The following is a 22,663-nucleotide window of genomic DNA, read 5'->3' on the forward strand; positions in this document are numbered from 1 at the left end:
TCACAGAAGAGCGCGGTGCTGTCGATAGCCCTGTGCGTCAGGTAGTTGTCGCTGCTATGGCTGCATGGGCTTGCCTGGCCCGGTGGCCTCTGCAGTACCAAAGCGGAGCACCCAGTCCTGGAAGGGGTGAACCAAGGTCCCTAACTGCTGCAGGTTGGGATCCTCCTCTTGTTAAGTAATTGGCTAGAATAGCAGCAGCTTTTGCCTGGGAGTTTTCCAGAAGCCTTGGCTGTTGGCCAGGGAGGTTTGCTTTGTCATGTACCCAGGTTAGGAGTCCAGGGCTGTACCCTTGAGGACTGGACACTAAGCTAAACCTGAGTGTGTAGGACTACAGCACAGACCCCTTTATATAGCTTAAGTAGTTGGACAGTCCCTGAGCAGGGCAGGACGTGGCAGGGGTAAAGGTGTGGTGTGTGGCAGGCTGTCTGACTACTGGGCCAGCAGGCTGGTCTTCCCTGCTGTGCAGAGGGACTTCCAGTATGTGCCAGTCACTCCTTTGAACCTTCTCTGACATCGTGTCATCTCCACACTAAAGTTCTGAAGAGAATCTGCTCAAAGCCCAGTGGCTGGTTAGTAGCAGAGCAGAGATTTGAACCCAGGATACTGTAGCACAAACCTGAACCTTTGAGGAGCACATGCAGACAGGAGGTACAGTGCTGATGGGCAAAACCCATGGGTGAGCCAGGGCTTAAAAGACAGAAGACCAAGTGTGCCAAAGCCCTAGAGACGTGGAAGGCTCTGGTGTGTCCACGGCTTGTGGAATAGTCCGCGAAGGTGGCGGACAGGTGGTGAGGGATTGAAAAGAATGATTCCTGATAGATGAGCCTTGCACTTGATGCTGAAGGCCCTTGCGAACCGAGGAGCAGAGGAAAAGAAAGCAGTGCGACCCTCTGGGTCTCAGCTGCCCCACTGATCTGCAGCCTCTAGCAAAGGTTCTGACAGTAATGTTCATTGTGTTGGTAGTCATAGGATGGAGGGAGGGTATAGCCTATGTTGACACTACTATACAGCCCTATGGACCCGTGGCTCCTCCACGAAAGACAGTCTGGTGGCTGCAGGGACTTCTTTCTTCCACGTCTGAGAGTGGGCTGTGTTTTGACTTTGTGGTATACTGTTTGGAATTTACCAGGTGTCCACCAAGAACATGGCACAGTGGGTCGTAAGTGTTTATGATAAGTCAGAGGCCATGATCTGGTTCATTTAGAAGTTTTGGGGGGAGGGAGAATGAGTGAGGTGAACTAGGGGCACAGAGAAAACCCTAGCTGAGGATCTAACTTCCTTGTTCTACCAGAAAGAGCCACAAAGGAGATTTAACAGCGTCCTGGGAGAGGGGCCAGTGAAGAAGAAGAAAAAGCCAGTATGGCTCAGTCCTCAGCGGGAGTTGTTCTCATATCTCAGTCAACCAAAGGGTCCAGCCTGGAGATGGGAGGTAGAAGTTCTCATGCCAAGAAAATCCTCATTAATGGATTCATGAACATGCAATACGACGGCCCATTCTGTCACATCCCCTGCTGTTTTCCACGCTGGTGGACAGGCAAGCTCCAGGAGCACCCGTGATTTGTTCTGTGTCTTCTCTGCCATAGATTTTTGTAAGTGTTAGATAGACAGGGGACTGTACAATCACCACTCTTAGCAGAGAGGCAGGATTTCATGAAATCAAAACAAGTGATGCTTGGGAGCCTCCTGGCTGATGTGTTGAGACAGTGGCAGAATGGGATATTTTTAGATGTGTCAACAGTTCAAGACAAGGGGTAAGCACCCCTTCAGGGGATAGAGACAGGAAAATTAGAGGATTGAGGGACCCTTAAGAAATGAGACTGAGATACTTTTGCAAAAAAAAAAAAAGCCTCTTGGTAACACCATGGTAACCAGACCCTTCATGCTACTAACAGTCTATGGTACCTTATTCTTTGTTCTAGGAATTAACACAGGGTTGTAATTAAAACAATTTGGGGGGTGGTTTCAAGACACAGTTTCTCTGTGTAGCCTTGACTATCTTGGAACTCACTCTATAGACCAGGCTGTCTTTGAACTCACAGAGATCTGCCTGCCTCTGCCTTTCAAGTGCTGGGATTAAAGGTGTGTGTCACCTCCACCTGGCTCTAAAACACATATTTTATTTAGTGTTTGTTACTCCTTTTGTGTCTGTGTTTGAGACAGGATCTCAAGTATCCCAGGTTGGCCTCAAACTTACTATGTAGCTGAAGATGACCTTGATCTTCCTACCCTCCAGGCTGTGGTTGCAGAAGGTACCATCTTACCGACTTTACAACAGTGCTGGGATGGAACCCAGTGCTTTGTGCATGCTGAGCTACATCCTAGCCCCTTGCTTAAACAAACACTTTAAGTTTACTAAGGAAGAGTGTACAAGTTCCCAGCAGCAAACTTGTGTTTGTCGCATCTTAGTTGTTTTTTTTTTTTTAAACTAGTATACAAAGTAACAGAGTTCTTCAGCATTTTCAAGCATACTTTGTTTTGGTTGTTTTCCCTTTCTCTCTCTTATCTCCCCCTCCCTCCTGGCCTGTTATATTGCATGTGTTCTGTTACTCTGTTTACTGCCTTTCTTCCCTCCCTCATGGTCACCTTTGTGATTTCATAACTCACTCCCTAATAGTTATACATATATAAGAACTAGAACCTAGGATCTGCATATGAGAAAGGCTATGTGGCCTTTGGTCTTTGTCTTTCTGAACCTAGTTCTTAATTTCTTAATGTAGTGTTTTCCAGTGCTATCTACCAACTACGAAATTTTAAGTGTGGTTCTGTCTTGTGTCTTCTTTCTTCTTCTTCTTCTTCTTCTTCTTCTTCTTCTTCTTCTTCTTCTTCTTCTTCTTCTTCTTCTTCTTCTCCTTCTCCTTCTCCTTCTCCTTCTCCTTCTCCTTCTTCTTCTGTCTTCTCCTTTTCCTTCGCCTTCTTCCTCTCCTACCCCTCTTTTTGATAAGAATCTCTTCTTGTGGCCCAGACTGTCCTTCAACATGATCCTCCTGCCTCAGCCTCCTGAATGCTGTAGGGTTCCTGGCAAGCACCACAAGGTCTAGTTTTTATGTTGTGCTTTTGTGTGTGTGTGTGTTTATTACATTACTGAGACTTCCTCTGGGTAGGAGATTTTGGCTAGAAAAAAGGTAGACTAGACTTTGTGCCCTCCAAACCTTGCCACTGTTTATTTTGACAGGGCTCTTCTCTGTGAAGTCGGCTTTGTTCCTACAATCAGAAATACTTTTGACTGGCTGTACCCCCTTTGCTGAAGACAAACCTCTTTAAACTCCCAGCTCTTTGAGAGCAAGTTTGGGCAATAGGAGAATGTTTTAGATGCTCAGTTTCCATTCTAGGTCTCTATCATAGCACACATGGGGCTACTTTGATTCCCTTTTGGTCCAGTAGAAAATGCTTGCCAATATGATGCTCTCTCTGGCACTCTTCCTTGAGGGAGGATGAAAGCTTGTAGTGAACTCCCCCAGACCCTGGAGCTCAGGTACCACATGAGGAGCTGGTCAAGTGGCATTAGACTTCTGTTTTAGACAGATGGAGAGACTGGTTTGGATTTCAGTGGTTTTGTATTATTTCAAACATGATTTCTAGGAGGTGGTTATCTTGGATTATCACAGCTCATATCTTGGCTCAAGAGTCTGATGTTTCTCACGAACTGGGCCTTGCTAGGACATGAACTTTGTCTTCTTAGACAGTAAAAGTTTTGAAAACTGTGCCACAGATGCACAAGCCCCCTTCTAGCTAAGTTCCTGGTTGTTCTGTCTAATGGGTCCTGTCCCTGTTAGTCGGATCTCCAGGATTAAGTGGTAAGACTTTCTGTTCCTCCTGCCCATGGGCACAGCCCAGCAGATTGATCTGTCTTGTCCACGGTGTTACTAGAGTAACAGAATTGGGGAAGCAGCTGTGTCTCGACCACTTCTTGAACAAGAACCCCCAGGGAAAACAGTCACTGGTGTTTTATGAACTTTCTCATCAGCCCTTTCTGGACCACAAAGGAGATAGGAAGTCATAGCTTAACCTTGGATGTGTGGTTACAGGTTGGAAAGACCTTATCAGTGTCTATCTTGGAGTACTGGACCTCAAGCGTTAAAGACTAAAGTTCCCGCTGGTGTGTACTTAACCTCTGCACTGTTACATAGGTCAGGAGGTGTGCCCCCCCGAATATTATCTTAATGTAGGCATTCTGATTATGATTATGTGTGCCTAATGTACGGAGATAGATTTTCATCCTAACAGTACTTGAATTTCTATTTCTTCATCTCTACTCCCAACCTTCCAGTTTCTCTTCCCAGACCCAGCCATTCTTTCCAGAACCATTTTATACATATACAAGCATATGATATATGTCTCTCCTTCTCTCTTCAATTTAGAAGTCTTATTTTGTCTACTGTCTGTTTTGATTTTGCTTGTTTACTTATTTTTTTAAGACTGGGTTGCTATACAGCTCATACTAGCCTTGAACTCCCTATCCTCCCACTTCAGTTTCCTTCCTTCCTTTCTTTCTTTCTTTCTTTCTTTCTTTCTTTCTTTCTTTCTTTCTTTCTTTCTTGCTTGCTTGCTTTCTTGCTTTCTTGCTTTCTCTCCCCCCCCCCCAAGACAGGGTCTCTTTAGGTAGCCCTGACCATCCTATAACTTGATCTATAGAGCAGACTGGCCTTGAACTCTATGAGATCTGCTTGCCTCTGCCTCCCAAGTGCTAGGATTAGAGGCATGCACCACCACAGGACCAGAATCTGCTTCTGTTTTCTAAGCGATGGAATTATCCATGTGTACTACATGCCTGGCTGCTCTACAGTCTTCTATTTCTTTTTCTTTTCTTTTTTTAATTAACAATATACCTTTTTGTTCATTACCCATTGGGACAAATGGGACTGCCTCAGTATTTTAAAATGTATTTATTTTTATGTGTATGAGAGTATCACCTGCATGTATACATGTGAGCCATGTGTGTGTCTGATGCCCATGGAAGACAGAAGAGGGTATCTGATCTGGTGGAATTTGAGTTACAGTTGTGAACCCCCATGTGGGTTCTGGAAACTGAACCCTGGTCCTCTGCAGAGTGGCAACTGCTCTTAAGCACCCAGATATCTCTCCAGTCCCAAATAAATGTAATTTTTAAAAGACAAGATCTAAGTACCACTGCTGGCTTGGAAGTCACTATGTAGACCAAGCTGGCTTCTTACTTACTTACAGAGATCCACCTACCTCTGCTATCCAAATGCTGGGATTAAAGACATACATCACCCTGCATAGTTGTGTGCCCCATTATTTTAATGTCTGAAAATTTTAATTTGTACTTAATGGCTCTATTGAATCTTTTGTTGTTGCTGCTTTGTTTTGTTTTTTCAAGATAGGGTTTCTCTGTGTAGCCCTGGCTGTTCTGAAACTCATTCTGTAGACCAGGCTGACCTCTAACTCAGAGATTTGCTTGCCTCTGCCTCCCAAGTGCTGGGATTAAAGTCATATACCACAGCTGTTCAGCTGTGGTCTTTTAAAAAGCTATGCCAGTGTTTATTCACCAGATCCCATGAAAAAGGGGGCATATGAGTTGCTTCCAGTCTTTCGTTATAGTATGTTGTAATAAATAACCTCGTATCAAGATTTTATATATATTCAATAGAAAATAAGGGTGAACTCCTAAAAGAAAAGGGGCATTGTTAGGTCAAGGGAAGGGACACCTTACATTGCCACAGGTTTTGACAAGTTGGTATCCATGGAGTTTGTTAATGAGTGTGTAAACTGGTCCAGAATGTGAGAGCATCTGTTTCTACACATACTTCCACATAGTCCATGGCTTCTTGGGTTTTTACTGTTTTTGCTGGTGATGAATGGGAACCTTAACCCAAGGAATTAGTCTTAGTCTTATTGTAAATGAGATGAGCATCTTTTTGTGGGTTTAAGTGCTGTTTCTATTTTCTTCCTGGGGCCTTATCCAGGTCACTTACCCACTTACTTGTTCTTGGTCTATGGGGACTTTTTATGCTCTAAGGAAGTTGTCTGTTATGTGATATCTGTTGGCAAGTTTTGATTTTGTTTATGAAATCTTTTTCCAAGTGGACTTCAAAAGCAATTTTAGGCAGTCAACTTATTATTCTTGTAATACTGATATAATTTATTTTTAGTGAAGTGTTTTGTTATGGCCTCTGTGGTTTATGTGACTTAGAGTGACCTTCCCCATGGAGACATTTTCAAGTTGTGATTTCTTCTAGACCTTTCTTGATTCTGTTTTTCATGTTTTTTTTAAATATTTATTTATTTATTTATTTGTTATGTGTACAATAGTCTATCTGTGTGTATGTCTGCAGGCCAGAAGAAGGTATCAGACCTTATTACAGATGGTTGTGAGCCACCATGTGGTTGCTGGGAATTGAACTCAGGACCTTTGGAAGAGCAGGCAATGCTCTTAACCACTGAGCCATCTCTCCAGCCCCTGTTTTTCATGTTTAACGCTAACTTGCCTGGAATACTTTTGTTTCGAGTGGTCTAACTTTCCTGTCCCATCTCCTCACACTTTGCTGTGAAGTTTTTGCCAGCCCCCTTCTGTCCTTCTAGCCCAGTTTTTGAGCATTTAGCAGCCGTGCTCACTGGCTACTCCTGTAGCAGGATTTCCTTCCTTTAGCCACTAGTTAATTTTCTTTTTTTATTTCTTCCCAAATATAGCATTTGGCTAAGCCCTCGTTCAGATGAGGAACAAGAATCTAGATCTTTATTTGAAGGTCTTTGTTAAGCTTTGTGCCCCAAGCATACCTGCTTCTCTCTGTTTGACCTCTCCTGCTGGTGACAATCAATCCATCTTGACCTATCACCTGCTTTCGTCTTAGACCTTTTAGCCCTACCCTCTGTGCACTTTGGCCTACTAATTGGGGAGGTGGCTTGAGCTAGAGGCAGACAATAAAGCTGCAGGAAATGCGCATTTCCCCTGTGCTGAGAGCCCTCTGCTCCACCACAGCCAGATTTGGCTGGCTACCAACACATTCCTTATATGATTTAATACTTTGTCATTTTATTTCTTGTGATTACAGAATCTGATTTTCAACTCCTGCCAAAGCCAGTAACGTTGGGAAAGCGTCTGCTCCTTAAAGAGTAAGTGTGCTTTTTTAATATATTAGATTATCTAAAACAGGAGCAGACATTCCTGAGGCTGGGCCATTCTGAAGTCCTGTCCCAGGCCACCCATGCTGAGTAGGCTCTAGGTCAGTGTAAGGGGCAAGGATTGTTATGGTAAAGGTAGGTGGGAAGGGATTAGTACTTGGGGCAAGGACTGTTATGGTAAAGGTAAAATGCTGCAGGTTCCCCAAGAGGCATAGCAGCAGAAATGCTGTAGGTCCCCAAGCAGAGGCCATGGGCAGCAGGCCATGAGACCATGCCACAGGTTCCCATGTAGCGGCAAGCAGCAGGCAGTGGGTACCGAGCCCCCCAAGTGGCTTGCCTGCAGGTCACAAGGGGCAGTGAGTCCCAAGCAGGGAGCCGCGTGGGATGAGAGATTGAGATGGTTAGACATGCCCATGCTGCAGGTCTCCAAAGGCATCATGGAGCCTAGGCAGGGAGCCACACGGAGGGTGAGAGACAGAGACATGGATGGGCAAGCCATGCAGAGTGAAGTTGGATATTTATTTAGTGGGTTATGGTAGGGAAGGGGAAAGGGGGAAGAGGAGAGAGAGAGAGAGAGAGAGAGAGAGAGAGAGAGAGAGAGAGAGAGAGAAACAGAGAAGGAGAGAAGTGGGGAGAAGGGAGAGACAGAAGCTGCCTCTGAGGGGGGGGTCAGGGGGTGGTGGAAGGAAGGAACTCAGGCTAGAAACTGAAGATCAGCAGATCAGCTTGCCTCGGCAGACATGGAGGGAGTTGGTGTGGCTTGTCTTTTAAAGGAACAGGACAGACCATCACAAGGATCTTCATAACTCCAGTATACAGTCCAAAAGTCTGTACCGTTTTCAAAGACCATCAAGGAGCAGGGCTCTGATATAAAGTATATCTAGAAGGCAAGGCCACAGAGGAATGACAGTATTCTGCTGGGAAATGCGTCACTGGAACCAGTCCTAGAGGCAGGGAAGAGTGAGTTTATCAGTTAGCTATAGGGTAGCAGTGATATGTTCAGGAGTGAGGCAGGAAGTTAGTTGGTTGGGGGGTAAGAAGACATGGGGTGAGTTAGCACTGGGAAGTTGAACTGGGACCATATGGGTGGTTTTTATTTCATCTGGTGGGTGTTTGAGCAGCTCAGCCCAGTTCTTGTCTTGAACTGAGATGAGTCCTCCAGGAGCTGGTGTTGGAAGGATGGTTTATGCGTTGGGACAGCATTTACAGAAAGGGAGCCAGGAGAAACAAGGGCCTGGTTCCAAGGGAGCACGTCTGACTGATTGACAGTTCTATGTCTGATGTGGATTGCTCTTCCACTAAATACTAAACCAAACTGACCTAATTGATTGCTTGCAAGGGGCCATCTAAGTGTGACTCCCAGTGCTGTGTGGTCCTGTGTGTGGGTGTGACTCCCTGTGCTGTTGCGGTCCCATATCGGTACTCCTCTCTACATGTGGCTATTGAGTGCTTGAAAGGCAGCTGCTGTAATTAAGAAGTGAACTTTGGATTTTACTAAATTAGTCAATTATTTAAATTTATGGTACTGAACATTGACCTTAGGGATTCATATGTGCTAGGCAAGCACTCTGTCACAGAACTGTATCTCCAGAGGTTACTTAGGTTAAACATCAGTATTTAGACTTAGACAGTTGACCCGAGTGCCAGGATCTTTCACCAATATGCACCTGGTGTATTGAACAAGTGAGAAGAGTGGAAGTTATGTAGAATTGAGGATGCTACGTGGATGGAGGAACTGTCAGTAAAAGTCAGTGACTCAGAAGAAACAGGAAGAAATATGTTTGAGGCATCGTGGGACCCTTAGTGTCATAGATGGTCAGGCAGGCAGTAGAAAAATCTAGAAGGAAATCCTGTCATGTACCTTGGTATTTCTAATTCCTGTAGGAGAGAGTAGTTGAGAGTTGAGGTGAGGGAAGAGTCAGGAGAGCATTACGAGAATAACCGGGGGGGGGGGGGGGCACGTAAAATACCTCTGCAGTTATCCAGGGAACAATTGAGGAGAGCACACTGGGGTACCCCAGCCAGGCATGCTCAGCCATGGCTCACTTCAACAGCAAAGCTGTTGAAGCCTCAAGTTACAGAACAGGAATGAGCTGAAGCACGGCTGAGGAGATAAGATGACCACAAAGAAAGTGGAGGAGAGCAACCAGGGCTGTTTAACTGTTGATCTTCAGTGATAGTTTTGAAGAATCAGATTCTCTTCAGGAACTAGTTCAGAAACATGGCACTTTTCTTTCTCTGTATTTCTTTCTTTATAGTGTCTTAGTCACCAGCACCACCATTACCACCCCCCCCCCCAAGCCTTCCGAATTCGACCTATTCTACCACTGGCCCATGTCCCCATGTCCAGCAAAACAAAACCCACCAAATTTATTTTGAGAAAAGATCTTGCTAACTGCCCAGACTGGCCTGGAATTTGCTACTTCAACTAGTGATCCTCCTGTCTTGCCTCCCAAGGATCTGGAATTACTGGTCTGTGCCATGAGACATAGCTAAAATTAATATTTTTCAGGCCTAGAGAGATGGCTCAGTGCTTAAGAGTACTTATTGCTCTTGCAGAAGACCCAGGTTCAGTTCCCTGCACCCACATGGTGACTCAAAGCCATCTGTAGCTCAAATTCCAGGGAATCTAACCCCCTTTTCTGGCCTTAGTAAGCACTGCATCCATGTGGTACACAAGCATGCAAGATGCCCATACACACAAAATAAAAATAACAGTATTTTTCTAAACTTTATGGGGATAATTTTTATGTTGTATAACTAAAGAAACATAAACAGCATGTTGCAGAAGGGAGCCGCTTGTTTGTCCTAGCCACCTGTTGACTGGGGTTTCTGTCCTGCCCGTTTCCCCGCAATCGTTAAGTCCCAAAGAAATCACACAGAGGTCTACATTAGTTAAAAACTGATTGGCCCATTAGCTCAGGCTTCTTATTAACTCTTATAACTTATATTAGCCCATTACTCTAATATATGTTAGCCACATGGCTTGGTATCTTTTTTAGTGAGGCAGTCACGTCTTGCTTCTTCTATAGATGGATCAGGACTGCAGAAGAATGGGCTTCCTTCTTCCCAGAATTCTCCTGTTCTCATTGACCTGCCTCTACTTCCTGTCTGGTTGTCCTGCTTATACTTCCTGCCTGGCTACCGGCCAGTCAGCGTTTATTTAAAATATAATTGACAGAATATAGACAATTGTCCCAAATCAGCCGCCCAGAACCAAAATAACCACACAGAAACTATATTAATTAAAACACTGCTTGGCCCATTAGCTCTAGCTTCTTTTTTATATATATATACATTTTTTTATTGATATTTACTGAGCTCTACATTTTTCTCTGCTCCCCTCCCTGCCTCTCATCTTCCTCCTTCAATCTTCCCCCATGGTCCCCATGCTCCCAATTTACTCAGGAAATCTTGTCTTTTTATACTTTCTACTTCCCATGTAGATTAGATCTATGTAAGTCTCTCTTAGTGTCCTCATTGTTGTCTAAGTTCTCTGGGATTGTAGTTTGTAGGCTGGCTTTCTTTGTTTTATGTTTAAAAACCACCTATGAGTGAGTACATGTGATAATTGTCTTTCTGTGTCTGGGTTACCTCACTCAAAATAATGTTTTCTAGCTCCACCCATTTTCCTGCAAAATTCAAGCTGTGGTTATTTTTTTCTGCTGTGTAATACTCTATTGTGTAAATGTACCACATTTTTCTGATCCGTTCTTCAGTCGAGGGGTATTTAGGTTGTTTCCAGGTTCTGGCTATGACAAACAAAGCTGCTATGAACATAGTTGAGCACATGTTTTTGTGGCATGATTGAGCATCCTTTGGATATAGACCCAAAAGTGGTATTACTGGGTCTTGAGGAAGGTTGTTTCCTAACTTTCTGAGAAATTGCCACACATCAGCAATGCAGAAGTGTTCCCTTTTCCCCACAACCGCTCCAGCATAAGTTGTCATCAGTGTTTTTGATCTTGGCCATTCTTACAGGTGTAGATGGAATCTTGCAGTTGTTTTGATTTGCATTTCTCTGATGACTAAGGATGTGGAACATTTCCTTAAGTGTCTTTCAGCCATTTTAGATTCCTCTATTGAGAGTTCTCTGTTTAGGTCTGTACTCTGTTTTTTTTTTTTTTTATTGGATTATGTGATCTTTTGGCATCCAATTTTTTTGAGTTCTTTATATATTTTGGAGATCAGACCTCTGTCTGATGTGGGGTTAGTGAAGATCTTTTCCCATTGTATAGACTGTCTTGTTGACCATGTCCTTTGTTTTACAGAAGCTTTTCAGTTTCAGGAGGTTTCATTTATTCATTGTTTCTTTCAGTGTCTATGCTGCTAGGGTTATATTTAGGAAGTGGTTCCCTGTGCCAATGTGTTAAACTGTACTTCCCACTTTCTCTTCTATAAGGTTCAGTGTGGCTGGCTTTATATTGAGGTCTTTGATCCATTTGGACTTGAGTTTTGTGCATGGTGATAGATATGGATCTATTTTCATTCTTCTACATGTTGATATCCAGTTATGCCAGCACCACTTGTTAAATATGCTTTCTTTTTTCCATTTGATATTTTTCACTTCTTTATCAAAGATCAGGTGTTCAAAGATGTGTGGATTGATATCCGGGTCTTCTATATTGGTTCCATTGGTCCTCCTGTCTGTTCTTATGCCAATACCAGCTGTTTTCAGTACTGTAGCTCTGTAGTAGAGTTGGAAGTCAGGGATTGTGATGCCTCCAGAAGTTCTTTTATTGTACAGGATTGTTTTGGCTATCCTGAGTTTTTTGCTTTTCCATATGAAGTTAAGTAGTGTTCTTTTGAGGTCTTTGAAGAATTTTGCTGGGATTTTAATGGGCATTGCGTTGAATGTGTAGCTTTAGCTTCTTATTGGCTAACTCTTATATTAATTTAACCCATTTCTATTAATCTGTATATCGCCCCGTGGCAGTGGCTTACTGACAAAGATTTGGCATGTCTGACTCTGGCAGCTCCATGGTGTCTCTCTGACTCTGCCTTCTTCCTCCCAGTATTCAGTTCCATTTTCTCCGCCTACCTAAGTTCTGCTCTATCAATGGGCCAAGGCAGTTTCTTTATTCATTAACCAAGAAAAGCAACACACTGGCAGAAGGACCTCCCACACCAGCAGCACTGAATAGTTTTAGAAACATACCAGCAGGGATAAGGAACGAACAAGATTGGTAACTTGCCAAAGTTGTTATTGTATTAGCATGTGTTGATGTAGTTCTATAAAAATATAGTGGGTATCTATGGAGTCACTGAACTGGGAGTCTGATGCATAACTGATGCCCAGTGCATGCATGCCTGGAAAACACTGCATGAGAGAGGCAGAGATATGCAGTAGGGAGACCCACAGGCTTGCGTGAGGGTTCAGGTTGTGCTGCTTTACGGACCAGGTGACCTTGGGAGGTGTTCTTGTTGACCTCGTTAAGTTTCAGCGGGAGGCGTGATTCTCATCTCATCATGTTATGAAAGAGAAAATGGGAAGATGGATGTTAATCACTGCACAAGGCTAGCACAGGGGAGTTACTGGTGCATGAATACTGCTCTTACATCTGACTGCGATGGTGGTGGCCACGGTTGTTTTTTGTTGTAAAAGGCATTATTGTTTCATACAGACCAAGACTTTAGTTGGGAGATTTGATGAATGTCAGCATGTCCAACCTTGTGACATGATGGTGGTACTGTTACCACAAATGTGTGGACCGTAGCAGTAAATACCCTGGGATTCACTGGGCAGGTTGGACGTGCCTAGAAGGCAGGAGTCAGTGAGAGTGTTTGTATGGTCTGTTTGCTCTTGTATTTTGCCCTATACCCTATACATATCATCGTCAGGATTCTCAACATTCAAGTCAGGGGCTTTAAAGAGCTCTGAAATGCCATGCCTGATCTCTAACCCTGACTACACTCGATTTCCCTCGTGCAAGGATCTATTGATCTACCCTGTCTAGTTCCTCTCCATTCTTGTTTATAATGATAAAGACCCTGAGCCGGGCGATGGTGGCACACGCCTTTAATCCCAGCGCTCGGGAGGCAGAGGCAGGCGGATCTCTCTCTCTGTGAGTTCGAGACCAGCCTGGTCTACAGAGCTAGTTCCAGGACAGGCTCCAAAGCCACAGAGAAACCCTGTCTCGAAAAAACCAAAAAAAAAAAAAAAAAATGATAAAGACCCTGGACAGGTAGCTGCAGTGTTAATATGTGGCGGCGGATGCTGAGTAGTAGGGCTCTGTGTGACTCGGAGTGACTCCCCTTGCTGGTGGAATGGCCAACTCTTCCTCCTTCTCTTCCTTATTTTGTTGTTTTTTGTTTGTTTGTTTGTTTTTATGGAGAATGAATTTCTTATTAGTTGATTACGTTGAAAGTCAAGCAAAGAAAAAAGGCATATATTGAGGGAGAGCCACTCCAGCTCCTGTCCTGATGTTACCTCCTTTCATCCTGTGTTGCAGGGCTCCTGGGGCCTCTACTTTATATCCTAGATTAATGATAAGAGTAAATCAAACAACAAGCATTACGGAGAATCAAGAGCTTGTCGAGGTGCTGTGTTAGCTTCTGGGGAGCTGTAAATAGGATGTGACGCTTATGGAAGGACTAGCTGGAGCCTTTGCCTTGATTGCCTGTCATAATTTTAGAAATACTAAGTCACCAGATTAGGAAAGGGCAGAAGAGACGACGACGAGAGATGCGTAGAGGAACTGGTGGCTGGAACGTCCCTAAGACTAGTGCCCCTCGGTCTGTGACTATGCCCTTCCGTGCAGCAACTCACTTATCACATCCTCAGAACCACACGTCACCTGCTCAGCACTTTCTTTGGTTTTCTTGCAGCACCAGGGAGCAAGCCCCAGGACCTAATGCATGATAGACTAGAACACTAGCCCTGAGCCCCAATGTTTTTCATGGGCTCGAGTGTTTTTCCTTAAATCAGTGTCTTTTTACTTAAATTTATTCTGAAAATTAAGATACACCCCTAGAACAACTAAACGTATTAGTAAGAGCCACTGAATTGTTCAGTGGTTGGACTGCCACTCCTGATGGCCTGAATTTGAGCCCCAGAACCCACGCAGTGGGAGGAGAGAACTGGGTTCCGCAAGTTGTTCTCTAGCCTCCACGTGTCCGCTGTGGCGTATCCCCACCTAACGGCATGCTCTCAAACACTTGCACATACAGTCTGTTAGAATGAGCGATGGGAACTGTGTTACTGACTAGCTAAACACTTCCAGGAGTTCTTAGGAGCAGATTCGATGTCCTCAGAGATGCTCTCTGGCTTTGTCAGGACTTGAACAGCAGAGATAAGTTTCTTAGTGAGTGTTGGCATTAACCAGAGCCCTATGCCCCTAAAGCCTGGCTTAATGTTCTCCCATTTTCCAAACCACCAAGCACTATCTTTGTATGGGGCCTTAGTCTAGAGAATTTCAGGCAACGCCCTTATGTGGTTTTCTGAGTTTTAGTCATTAGTAGTTCCTTGTTCTCAAAGTTTTGGTTTTTCTGTCTCTAGCCTACCCCCAGGCACAATGAATGTACCAGCAGGGTAGGGGACCCACCTTCCAAAGGAAAGCAAGGCAAGTCCTTTGTAAGTGAAGGATAGTGCAGAGGTGTGAACAGTTATCCCCTCTTTGTCTAAATCAGCGGTTCTCAACCTTTCTTAATGCATCAACCCTTTAATGCAGCTCATATAGTGGTGACCCCCACCATAAAATTATCCCGTTGCTACTTCGTAACTGTAATTTTGCTGCTGTTATGAATTGTAATGTAAATATCTGATATGCAGGATATTTGATAAGTGACCCCTGTGGAAGGGGTCGCGACCCACAGATTGAGGACCACTGGTCTAAGCCACGGCAGTCAGAAAGCATAACTTTCTCAGTGAGACCAAGTGTGTGGATTCTCTGGGAAGCCCGAACCTTGTTAAAGTGGTCCTACTGTACAAAAGTTCCTTCTGCTCGGAAGATGAATTCTGGTAGAAAATTCCTTCAAAGTGGGATGTCCCCAGCAGACACAGGCAGAGGAAGGGTTTTTTCTCTTTATGTTTGCCTACCGTTTCAAGTGCCAGAGCTCGTGATGTCCATGACCTTGGGCATGAAATGTTCTAAATCCTAGACTGATGGGACATTGGGTAATTAGCTTCCCAGCCCAGGAGTCTGAATCACAGTGGCTCGCTGCACTTTCTAAGGGCGTCCTGTAGTCTAGAAGAATCGTCTTGAAGCTCAGTTCTTGCAGTCATCAGCTCATGCGAGATCCACAACCCCTGCCTGCAGATTTACGCATGCCTGTTCTTTGCAGATTGTGCCAGCAATTCTTTTTTTTAACCCCCAGTTTTGAACTGGAACCCAGAGCCCTAGGTGTGCTAGGCAGGTGTTCTGTCACTGAGCCACACACCTTTCTCCATCTTTTGTACCTGGAATTTAAGAGACAGCTCCTTCAGGGAGCTTTGTGATTGCTTAACTTTCAGGGGGAAACGTCAGTCTCGTAGCATTACAGGTAATGATTTTCCTTCCCTAAAACATGTTATGTGGAATTAATCCCAACTTGTAACTTTGCTTTTCTCTAGTCTGTTTGTACTTTGTGCCTTGTGCTATTCTAGGCAGTAAGAGAAAACGTAAGTGATTATTCTTGTCCTATGCAGTGAGCTTCTAGAAGAGAGACAGGCCAGCGACTAAAGGATGCTGGGAAAACCACTTCTAGTGACTAAGCAGCTAAGAGGACAGTCGGATGAGCAGAACAGAGTTACGTCCTCTCTGCCTCAGTGCTCTCGTCTGTGAAATGGATACAATTCCTCTCTTGATTAGTTATATTTTTAATTTTATGTGTATGAGTGTTTTGCACATGCATGTATGTAAATACATCAATTCCATGCCTGGTGCCTGAAGAAGGCAGAAGAGGGCATCAGATCCCCTGGAACTTGGGTACTGAGAACCCAACTCAAGTCCTCTTTAAGAGCAGCAAGTGCTCTAACTACTGGGCCATCTCTCCAGCCCCTCATTTGGTTATTATAAGATGCTTGCCTGTAATTTCAGCATTCAAGAAACTGAGGCAGGAGGACTGTGAGTTCCAGGTCAACCTGGGTTACATAGTGAGTTTCAAGCCAGCCTAGGTTGCATAACCAATCAATGAAAATAAAATATTGAAAATCTATAGAAAACTTGAGGGAATAATACATCATAGTTAACATTTCACACACATTACTTTCTCTTTCCTGAGCTTTTTAAAAGTGAGTAGTGGATACCAGTCTGTACACACCCCCTCAAACCTCATGACAGCCTGCATTGTCCACAGCTACAATTTGTCAAATGTTCAAGAATGGTAGCTCTGTGCATCCTAGTACCATCTGATACCCATTGGGTGCTCAGATTTCTCCAGTCATCCCGGAATGTACCCTGTAGTTTTGATTTTCACTTTTTGTGGCCCACGGTCCTCCAAAGTCTGCCTCCTCACATCTAGTTGCTACATTTGTTTTGTTTTTTCTCAGCCTCATTCAGGATCTTTGTCCTTTCTGAGTCTTCCTCTTTTCCCCTGGGATGGGTTCAGTATTGTGCGCATGTCTCCCAATCTCTCATTCAGGATCCTTTCCCTTTCTGCGTCTTCCTTTTTCCCCCCAAAAGGGCTTCAGTACTGTTCTCTCTCTTCAGCCTCTGCAGGTGTCAACCAGCCTTAGAGAGCAGGATGGATCTCGATGTAGTGAACATGTTTGTGATCGCGGGTGGAACCCTGGCCATTCCAATCCTGGCATTCGTGGCTTCTTTTCTCCTGTGGCCTTCTGCGCTGATAAGAATCTATTATTGGTAAGTCAGCTGTATAGTGAAAGTTTATAAAGTATCATAGTATCCTCATCCCCACTTTGTCTTGGTCACTGTTACTCGTCATTGTGTTGTGAGATACTTTAAACTCAGAAAAGTTGAAGGACATCTTGTTTAGAAATCTTTTAAGTTTAAAAAAAAATATTTTTATGTGTGTAGGTGTTTTGCCTGTGTGCGTGTCTGCGCACCATGTGCTTGCTTGACACCTACAGAGGCCAGAACAGGGTATTGGGTGCCCTGAACTTGGAGTTACAGACTGTTGTAAGATGCCATGTTTGTGATCCCCTGAAGGAGCAGTGAGTGCTCTTAACCACGGAGCCATCTCTCCATCCCCTCTTTGGGATTTTAAATGTGTTCTTGAACTGGCAGCTACTTCAAAGCAGGTACACTGTCTTGAGTTAATGACCGCATGCTTGCCCTCAGAACCACTCAGCCTCCCAGGCATGGTTGCTTTCCTAGCCACCAGCTCCAGTGATGTCACTGAGACGTGAACCAGAAGCTCAGAAACGCTCATGTGGCACTGAGTGCTTTAAGATTTACCTGTTTTGTTTGGGTTTTAAGAAAAGATCTCAGTAAGAAGCTGTGGCTAGCCTAGGATTCTCTGTAGGTCAGGCAGGCCTTGAATTCACAGAGATCTGCCTGCCTCTGCTCTGGGAGAGCTAGGATTGAAAGCGTGTGCCAGCACAGCCATTTGGTTTTGGTGTTTTGAAATAAGAACCTGTAGCACAGGCTAGCTGCAGATTTACTATGTAGATGGCTTTGGATCCTCCCTCCTCCACCTCTCAAATCCTGGGATTACAGGAGTGTAGCACAGGCTAGCAGCAGATTTACTCTGAAGATGACTCCCGGATCCTCCCTAATCCTGGGATTACAGGAGGTGCCAGCACCCAGCCTTGCTCTATATTGTTAAATAGTGAGGTGAAAGAGACAAATGAAGCTTCCAGATATCTGCCATTCTCAGCACCTTCACCCCAGCCCATCTCGGGATCATCTGTATTGTCAGAGTTAAGACAGTAAATCTACACCTTTAATCCCAGCACTCAGGAGGCAGAGATAGGCAGATCTTTGTGAGTTTGAGGCCAGCCTGGTCTACAAGAGCTAGTTCCAGGACAGGCTCCAAAGCTACAGAGAAACCCTGTCTTGAAATAACAAACAAAAACAAAACAAACAAAAAAGACATTAAATCTGTGTTTTGGGTGTTGTTTTAAATTTTGTATTTATTATTACTGGGGAAACTTTTATGCCGCAGCTCATCTGTGGAGGTCAAAGGACAATCTGTGGAACTGTGAGTTCTATTATTGTTACTGTTTTGAGATAGTGTCTCATTGTAGCCCCAGCTGGTCTATAGGCCCTGCATAGCCCACCCAGATCTTGAACTCAGGATCCCTTTTCTGCTGCCCAAGTTCTGGGCTTACAGCTATGAGCCCCTACACCTGGCCTTTAAATCCGTTTATTTACAAAGTGATATAAATGGCTTCACTATAACATGGAAGATTTGCCGTGAAAAGTAACTAAATGTAAAAAAGTAAAAATAAACACAGCTACCTTAAATCGTCTCACTAAATTTAGCCTATCTATTGTTGCCTATTAAAGAATTGAAGCCAGGGCCTGTGCATGCCAGGCAGGGCTCTAGCGCTGACCTATATTCCTAACTCTTAAAAAGGTTAGCACTTGGAAAGTGCTATGCTTCATTGATTTTTTTTTTCTGTACCACGGCCCACTTATGAAATACAGAATCCTCCCCCACCCCCCTCATGATGAAATGAATACTGGGTCCTCTCCATACTGTAGATAAACCCCCGGAGATTTATCTGGGCCTTGGGCAGTTAGAGGGAACTTAGGCATGTGGACCGAGAGGCTGGTGCCCTCTCTCTGCCCTCCTTTCTGGCTCCCTTTTTCACTGGCGTGTGGAATTTTCCACCAGCTGCTCAGGCTCCAAGCCTTGGAAAGCAACAAATAGAACAAAGCAGTTTGTGATCTTTCATTCTCTCTGCCTTTTCTGCGTGGGTGGGGCTGTCTTCCTTTCAGAGGGCCACCCAGGACCCACCTCTGCATTGACAAATCAGACCTTTCGCTGCCCAAATGCCGCTGTCGGTGCTGCGTTGCTGAGGCTCCTGGGTAGTCCTGGACTTGGAGAGGTCAGAGCCAGGTCTCCACTTCTTGACCCTGCCAAGGACCTTGCTCCTCCACACGCAGACGCCATCATTGTTAAACAATTGAAGTTGAAACAGAGAACGCAGTTTGCAGACGTGGACCCGTAACCATGGATATGACTGCGTGCTGATGTGTGGTTCCACCCATCGTGGGCGAGAACCAGCTTCAAAGTCTCCCGACGTCCAAGTTCCCTGGACTCTCAAAGAGCACGTTTTCAGAACCGGTATCAGAGTCGTTTTAATTTTTTTGTTTGTTTTTCAAAGAGGAGAAAGACCTTCTTAGCCAATGTTTTACTGTTTTTACCAAGTTCTAGTTGACGTTCATTATATGAAAGCGTACGGTTGGGTGGTTTTATTGTATTTATTGTACAGTCACAACCTCTCCGTTGTCCTAGATCTTTTCCACCTCCCCAAAGTTCACACTATGTAAACTTGTGGTCCTCCTGCCTTAGCCTCCCCAGTGCTGGGATTACAGGTTTATCCCCGCCATGGCCCCGATGTTGAGGGTGATCCCATGTTCCTTGTGCACTGGCCTGGGTCTGTACCTCCCAAACCCCTGTTGAGGGTCCGGCAACCAGTGGAGCAATGCGAACAGATCTGTGAGAAGGTGAGGTTAATGCAGTCCTGCTGAAACTGACTCATTACTACATGGAGTTTATCACTGTAAATCAAGGCAGTACCTTGTAGTTTATGATTTTGGCTTTCTGCCTTGACTTGAAGCAGCAGAAAGCCTTGACCAAAAGCCAAGCAGAAGTCACACCATTATCTTGGACTTCCCAGCCTCTGGAGCAGTGTTTCTCAACCTTCCTGACGCGGTGACCCTTTAATACAGTTCCTCATGTTGTGATGACCGCCAACCATGAAACTATTTTCACTGTTGCTTCATCACTGTAATTTTACTACTGTTGTGGATCGTAAAGTAAATATCTGAATCTATAGATAACTGGAATGAATAGGTGGATTTGGGGTCTGGGTAGGGAGATGGTCCAGTTGGTTCAGTTCTTGCTACACGAGAATAAACACCTGAGTATGGCTCTCTAGCATCCACAGAAACAAAAACAAACAAACAAACAAACAAAAACTGGGTGAAGTATCAGACATCTATAATCCCAGGTCTGGGAAGCAGAGATGGGAGGATCCCTTGGGGCTTGTTGGCCATTATTATAGTGACATCAGTGAGCATCATATTTAATGAATGGCCCTGTCTTTGGAAAAATAAGGAGGAAGAACAATAGAGGAAGACACCTGGTACATTTGTACATGCACCCACTTACATGTGCATGTGCACATACACACCAGAAGTGAATTTGGCTAAGCTGCTGAATACAAGATCAATAGTGGGTGCTAGAGAGATGACTCAGTGGTTAAGAGTACTCATTGCTCTTGCAAAAAGAACCTGGGTTCGAGTCCCAGCACCCGCATGATGACTCACAACCACCCCAGTTCCAGGGGATGCAACAGGAACTCGCATGGTACACATACATGCACGTGAGCAAACTCTTCATACACACAAAGTAAATAAATAAATCATTTTAAAAAAATCAATAACCAAAAATTAGAAGCATTCCCATATAACAGAAACAAACAAATGAAAATGAAAAAGAAAGGTAAATGTTACTACTTACTCTAGTGCCAACAGCTCTCAAATACCTAACAAAAAATCTAAAGAACAGCGTGGACGCTATGGCGATGGCCAAATGGGTAAAGGTGCTTGCCACACAAGCCTGATGCACTGAGTCAGTTCCCTGGAAACAAGGGTGGAAGGAGAGAATTGACTCCCAGAAGTTGTCTTCTAACCTCCACAGATATGTCCGCACACACACAAGCATCACAACACACCTACCCACAGGGTGGAGGGAGAGAACTGACTCCCAAATGTCCTCTGACCCCCATATTCTCATTGCAGCACACACACATACACAAACAACAACAATAATATATTTCAATTTTTAAATAATAAAGGTAATAGTCTCTTCAATCCCTTTTTTAAAAAATCATGGAAGGTCTCTACATAAACACTAAAAAATATCCATCTGAGACAGTTGGTGATACCTAACTAAATTCATGGAAGGATAGACTGTATTTGTGGGTCAAAAGATTTTCTTCTTGTAAAGATGTCACATTTTTGCATGATGGCCCCTAAATTAAGTGACTAGCCGTCTTAAATGCCAGTAGGTTTTTCTGGTGGCCTTTGATAAGCAGTGTGCTGGTTAGTTCTGTTCAACTGGACACAAGCTAGGATCACATGGGAAGAGGGAACCTCAATCAAAACAAGGCCTTCATTAGGTTGACGTGCTCTTGATTAATGACTGATGTGGGCAGGCCCAGCCTACTGGGGGCGGTGCCACCCCTGTGCAGGTGGTCCTGGGTTGTATATAGGAAAGCAGGCTGAACAAGCCAGTAAGCAGTGTTCCCTCCATGGCTGCTGCTTCGTTTCCTGTGTCCAGATTCCTGCCTTGAGTTTCTGCCTTGGCATCCCTTGATGGACTGTGGCCCAGGTCATGTAACCAGATAAACCCTTTCCTCCCACAGTTCCTGTTGGCTATGGATCTCTATCACAGTGATAGAAAGCAAAGTAGAACAACTAGATTTTTTTTACTAGTTTCAAAATGTTTAATTTATATTTTTTATTTTTTTACCACTATACTAACGAGGAAAAATGTTTAATTTTTATATGACCCTTCAAGTTGGCAGGAAATAGTATTAGCCTTATTTTACAGATAAGACAAATGGTTAGATGAGATTGGAACTGACCTCTTTTCCATGAGAGCAGAGTGAGCTAAAATTAATGTAGTTTGTCTAGAGTTTTAATTTCTCTTTTAAAAGTTTCAATTAGCATGTACCAGCTATAAGCATTGGGGTGAGTGTCATTCTGACATTTCCATACATATCTATAATGGACATATCTGTAATGATTATGTTCACCCTTTGCTACCTTGCCACCCTCTCTTGTGTCTCCTCTCTGCTCCTGTCCCTCCACACTGTGTGTGTCTGAGTATTTATCTGCATGTGTGTATATTAAATTGTGTCTGCCTGGTGCCCGTTTGAATCAGATGCCCTGGAGCTGGAATTATAGATGGTTATGATCTGCCATGTGGGTGCTGGAAACAGAACCTATGTCCTTCACAAGAGCAGCCTATGCTCTTCATAAGGAAAAGGACAGGGCCAACTAATCAGGGCAATCTTGAAGAATGAAATGAGATGACTTATATTACCAGCTATCAGGAATAATTACGACGTTGCAAAAGTCAAGTCGGTGTGAAACTGGCACAGAGGACAAACAGAACAATGGGCCTGAGGTGTCCGGAAATAGATGCACAGAGATATGGAAAGTGCACTGTCTTAGCAAGAAATCCAGCTGGGGGAAATGTAAGTGTGACTCTTGGTAGGCAGAATTATTAAATTCTGCTCCTCGAAGATGCCCGCCCCCTTCTCAGAGGCTGGTGACTATGGCAGTGTCGTGGTCCTGCTAAATTACAGTGATGGTATATGTTGTATGCAGCTGACTTTAAGACACCATCCACAGGCGTCTAATCTAATCACCTCAGCCCCTAAAAGCAGAAAGACACAAATCTCCATCACGATTCAGTGCTGTTGTTCATTTGAGTCAGAGGGGGCCATCCAGGAAGGAAC

The 22,663-nt window shown here is 44.2% G+C and overlaps 1 protein-coding gene across 4 annotated transcripts in view; it reads left to right on the forward strand.

Moving 5' to 3' along the window:
- Abhd6 (abhydrolase domain containing 6, acylglycerol lipase) overlaps positions 1–22,663 on the forward strand; it is a 44,678-nt gene that overhangs the window by 5,761 nt on the left and 16,254 nt on the right. For 2 of the 4 annotated variants that reach the window (XM_050161136.1, XM_050161137.1), the window contains exons 2-3: positions 7,011–7,071; positions 16,710–16,862. In XM_050161136.1, the coding sequence (XP_050017093.1) occupies positions 16,744–16,862 (119 nt within the window). In that variant the 5' untranslated portion in view covers positions 7,011–7,071; positions 16,710–16,743. The remainder of the gene's footprint in view (positions 1–7,010; positions 7,072–16,709; positions 16,863–22,663) is intronic. The other 2 variants (XM_050161138.1, XM_050161139.1) reach the window with 1 other exon arrangement.

This window comes from Alexandromys fortis, unplaced genomic scaffold, assembly GCF_014885135.2.
Source record: "Alexandromys fortis isolate MF-2015 unplaced genomic scaffold, M_Fortis_MF-2015_v1.1 scaffold_123, whole genome shotgun sequence".
Taxonomy (NCBI): domain Eukaryota; kingdom Metazoa; phylum Chordata; class Mammalia; order Rodentia; family Cricetidae; genus Alexandromys; species Alexandromys fortis.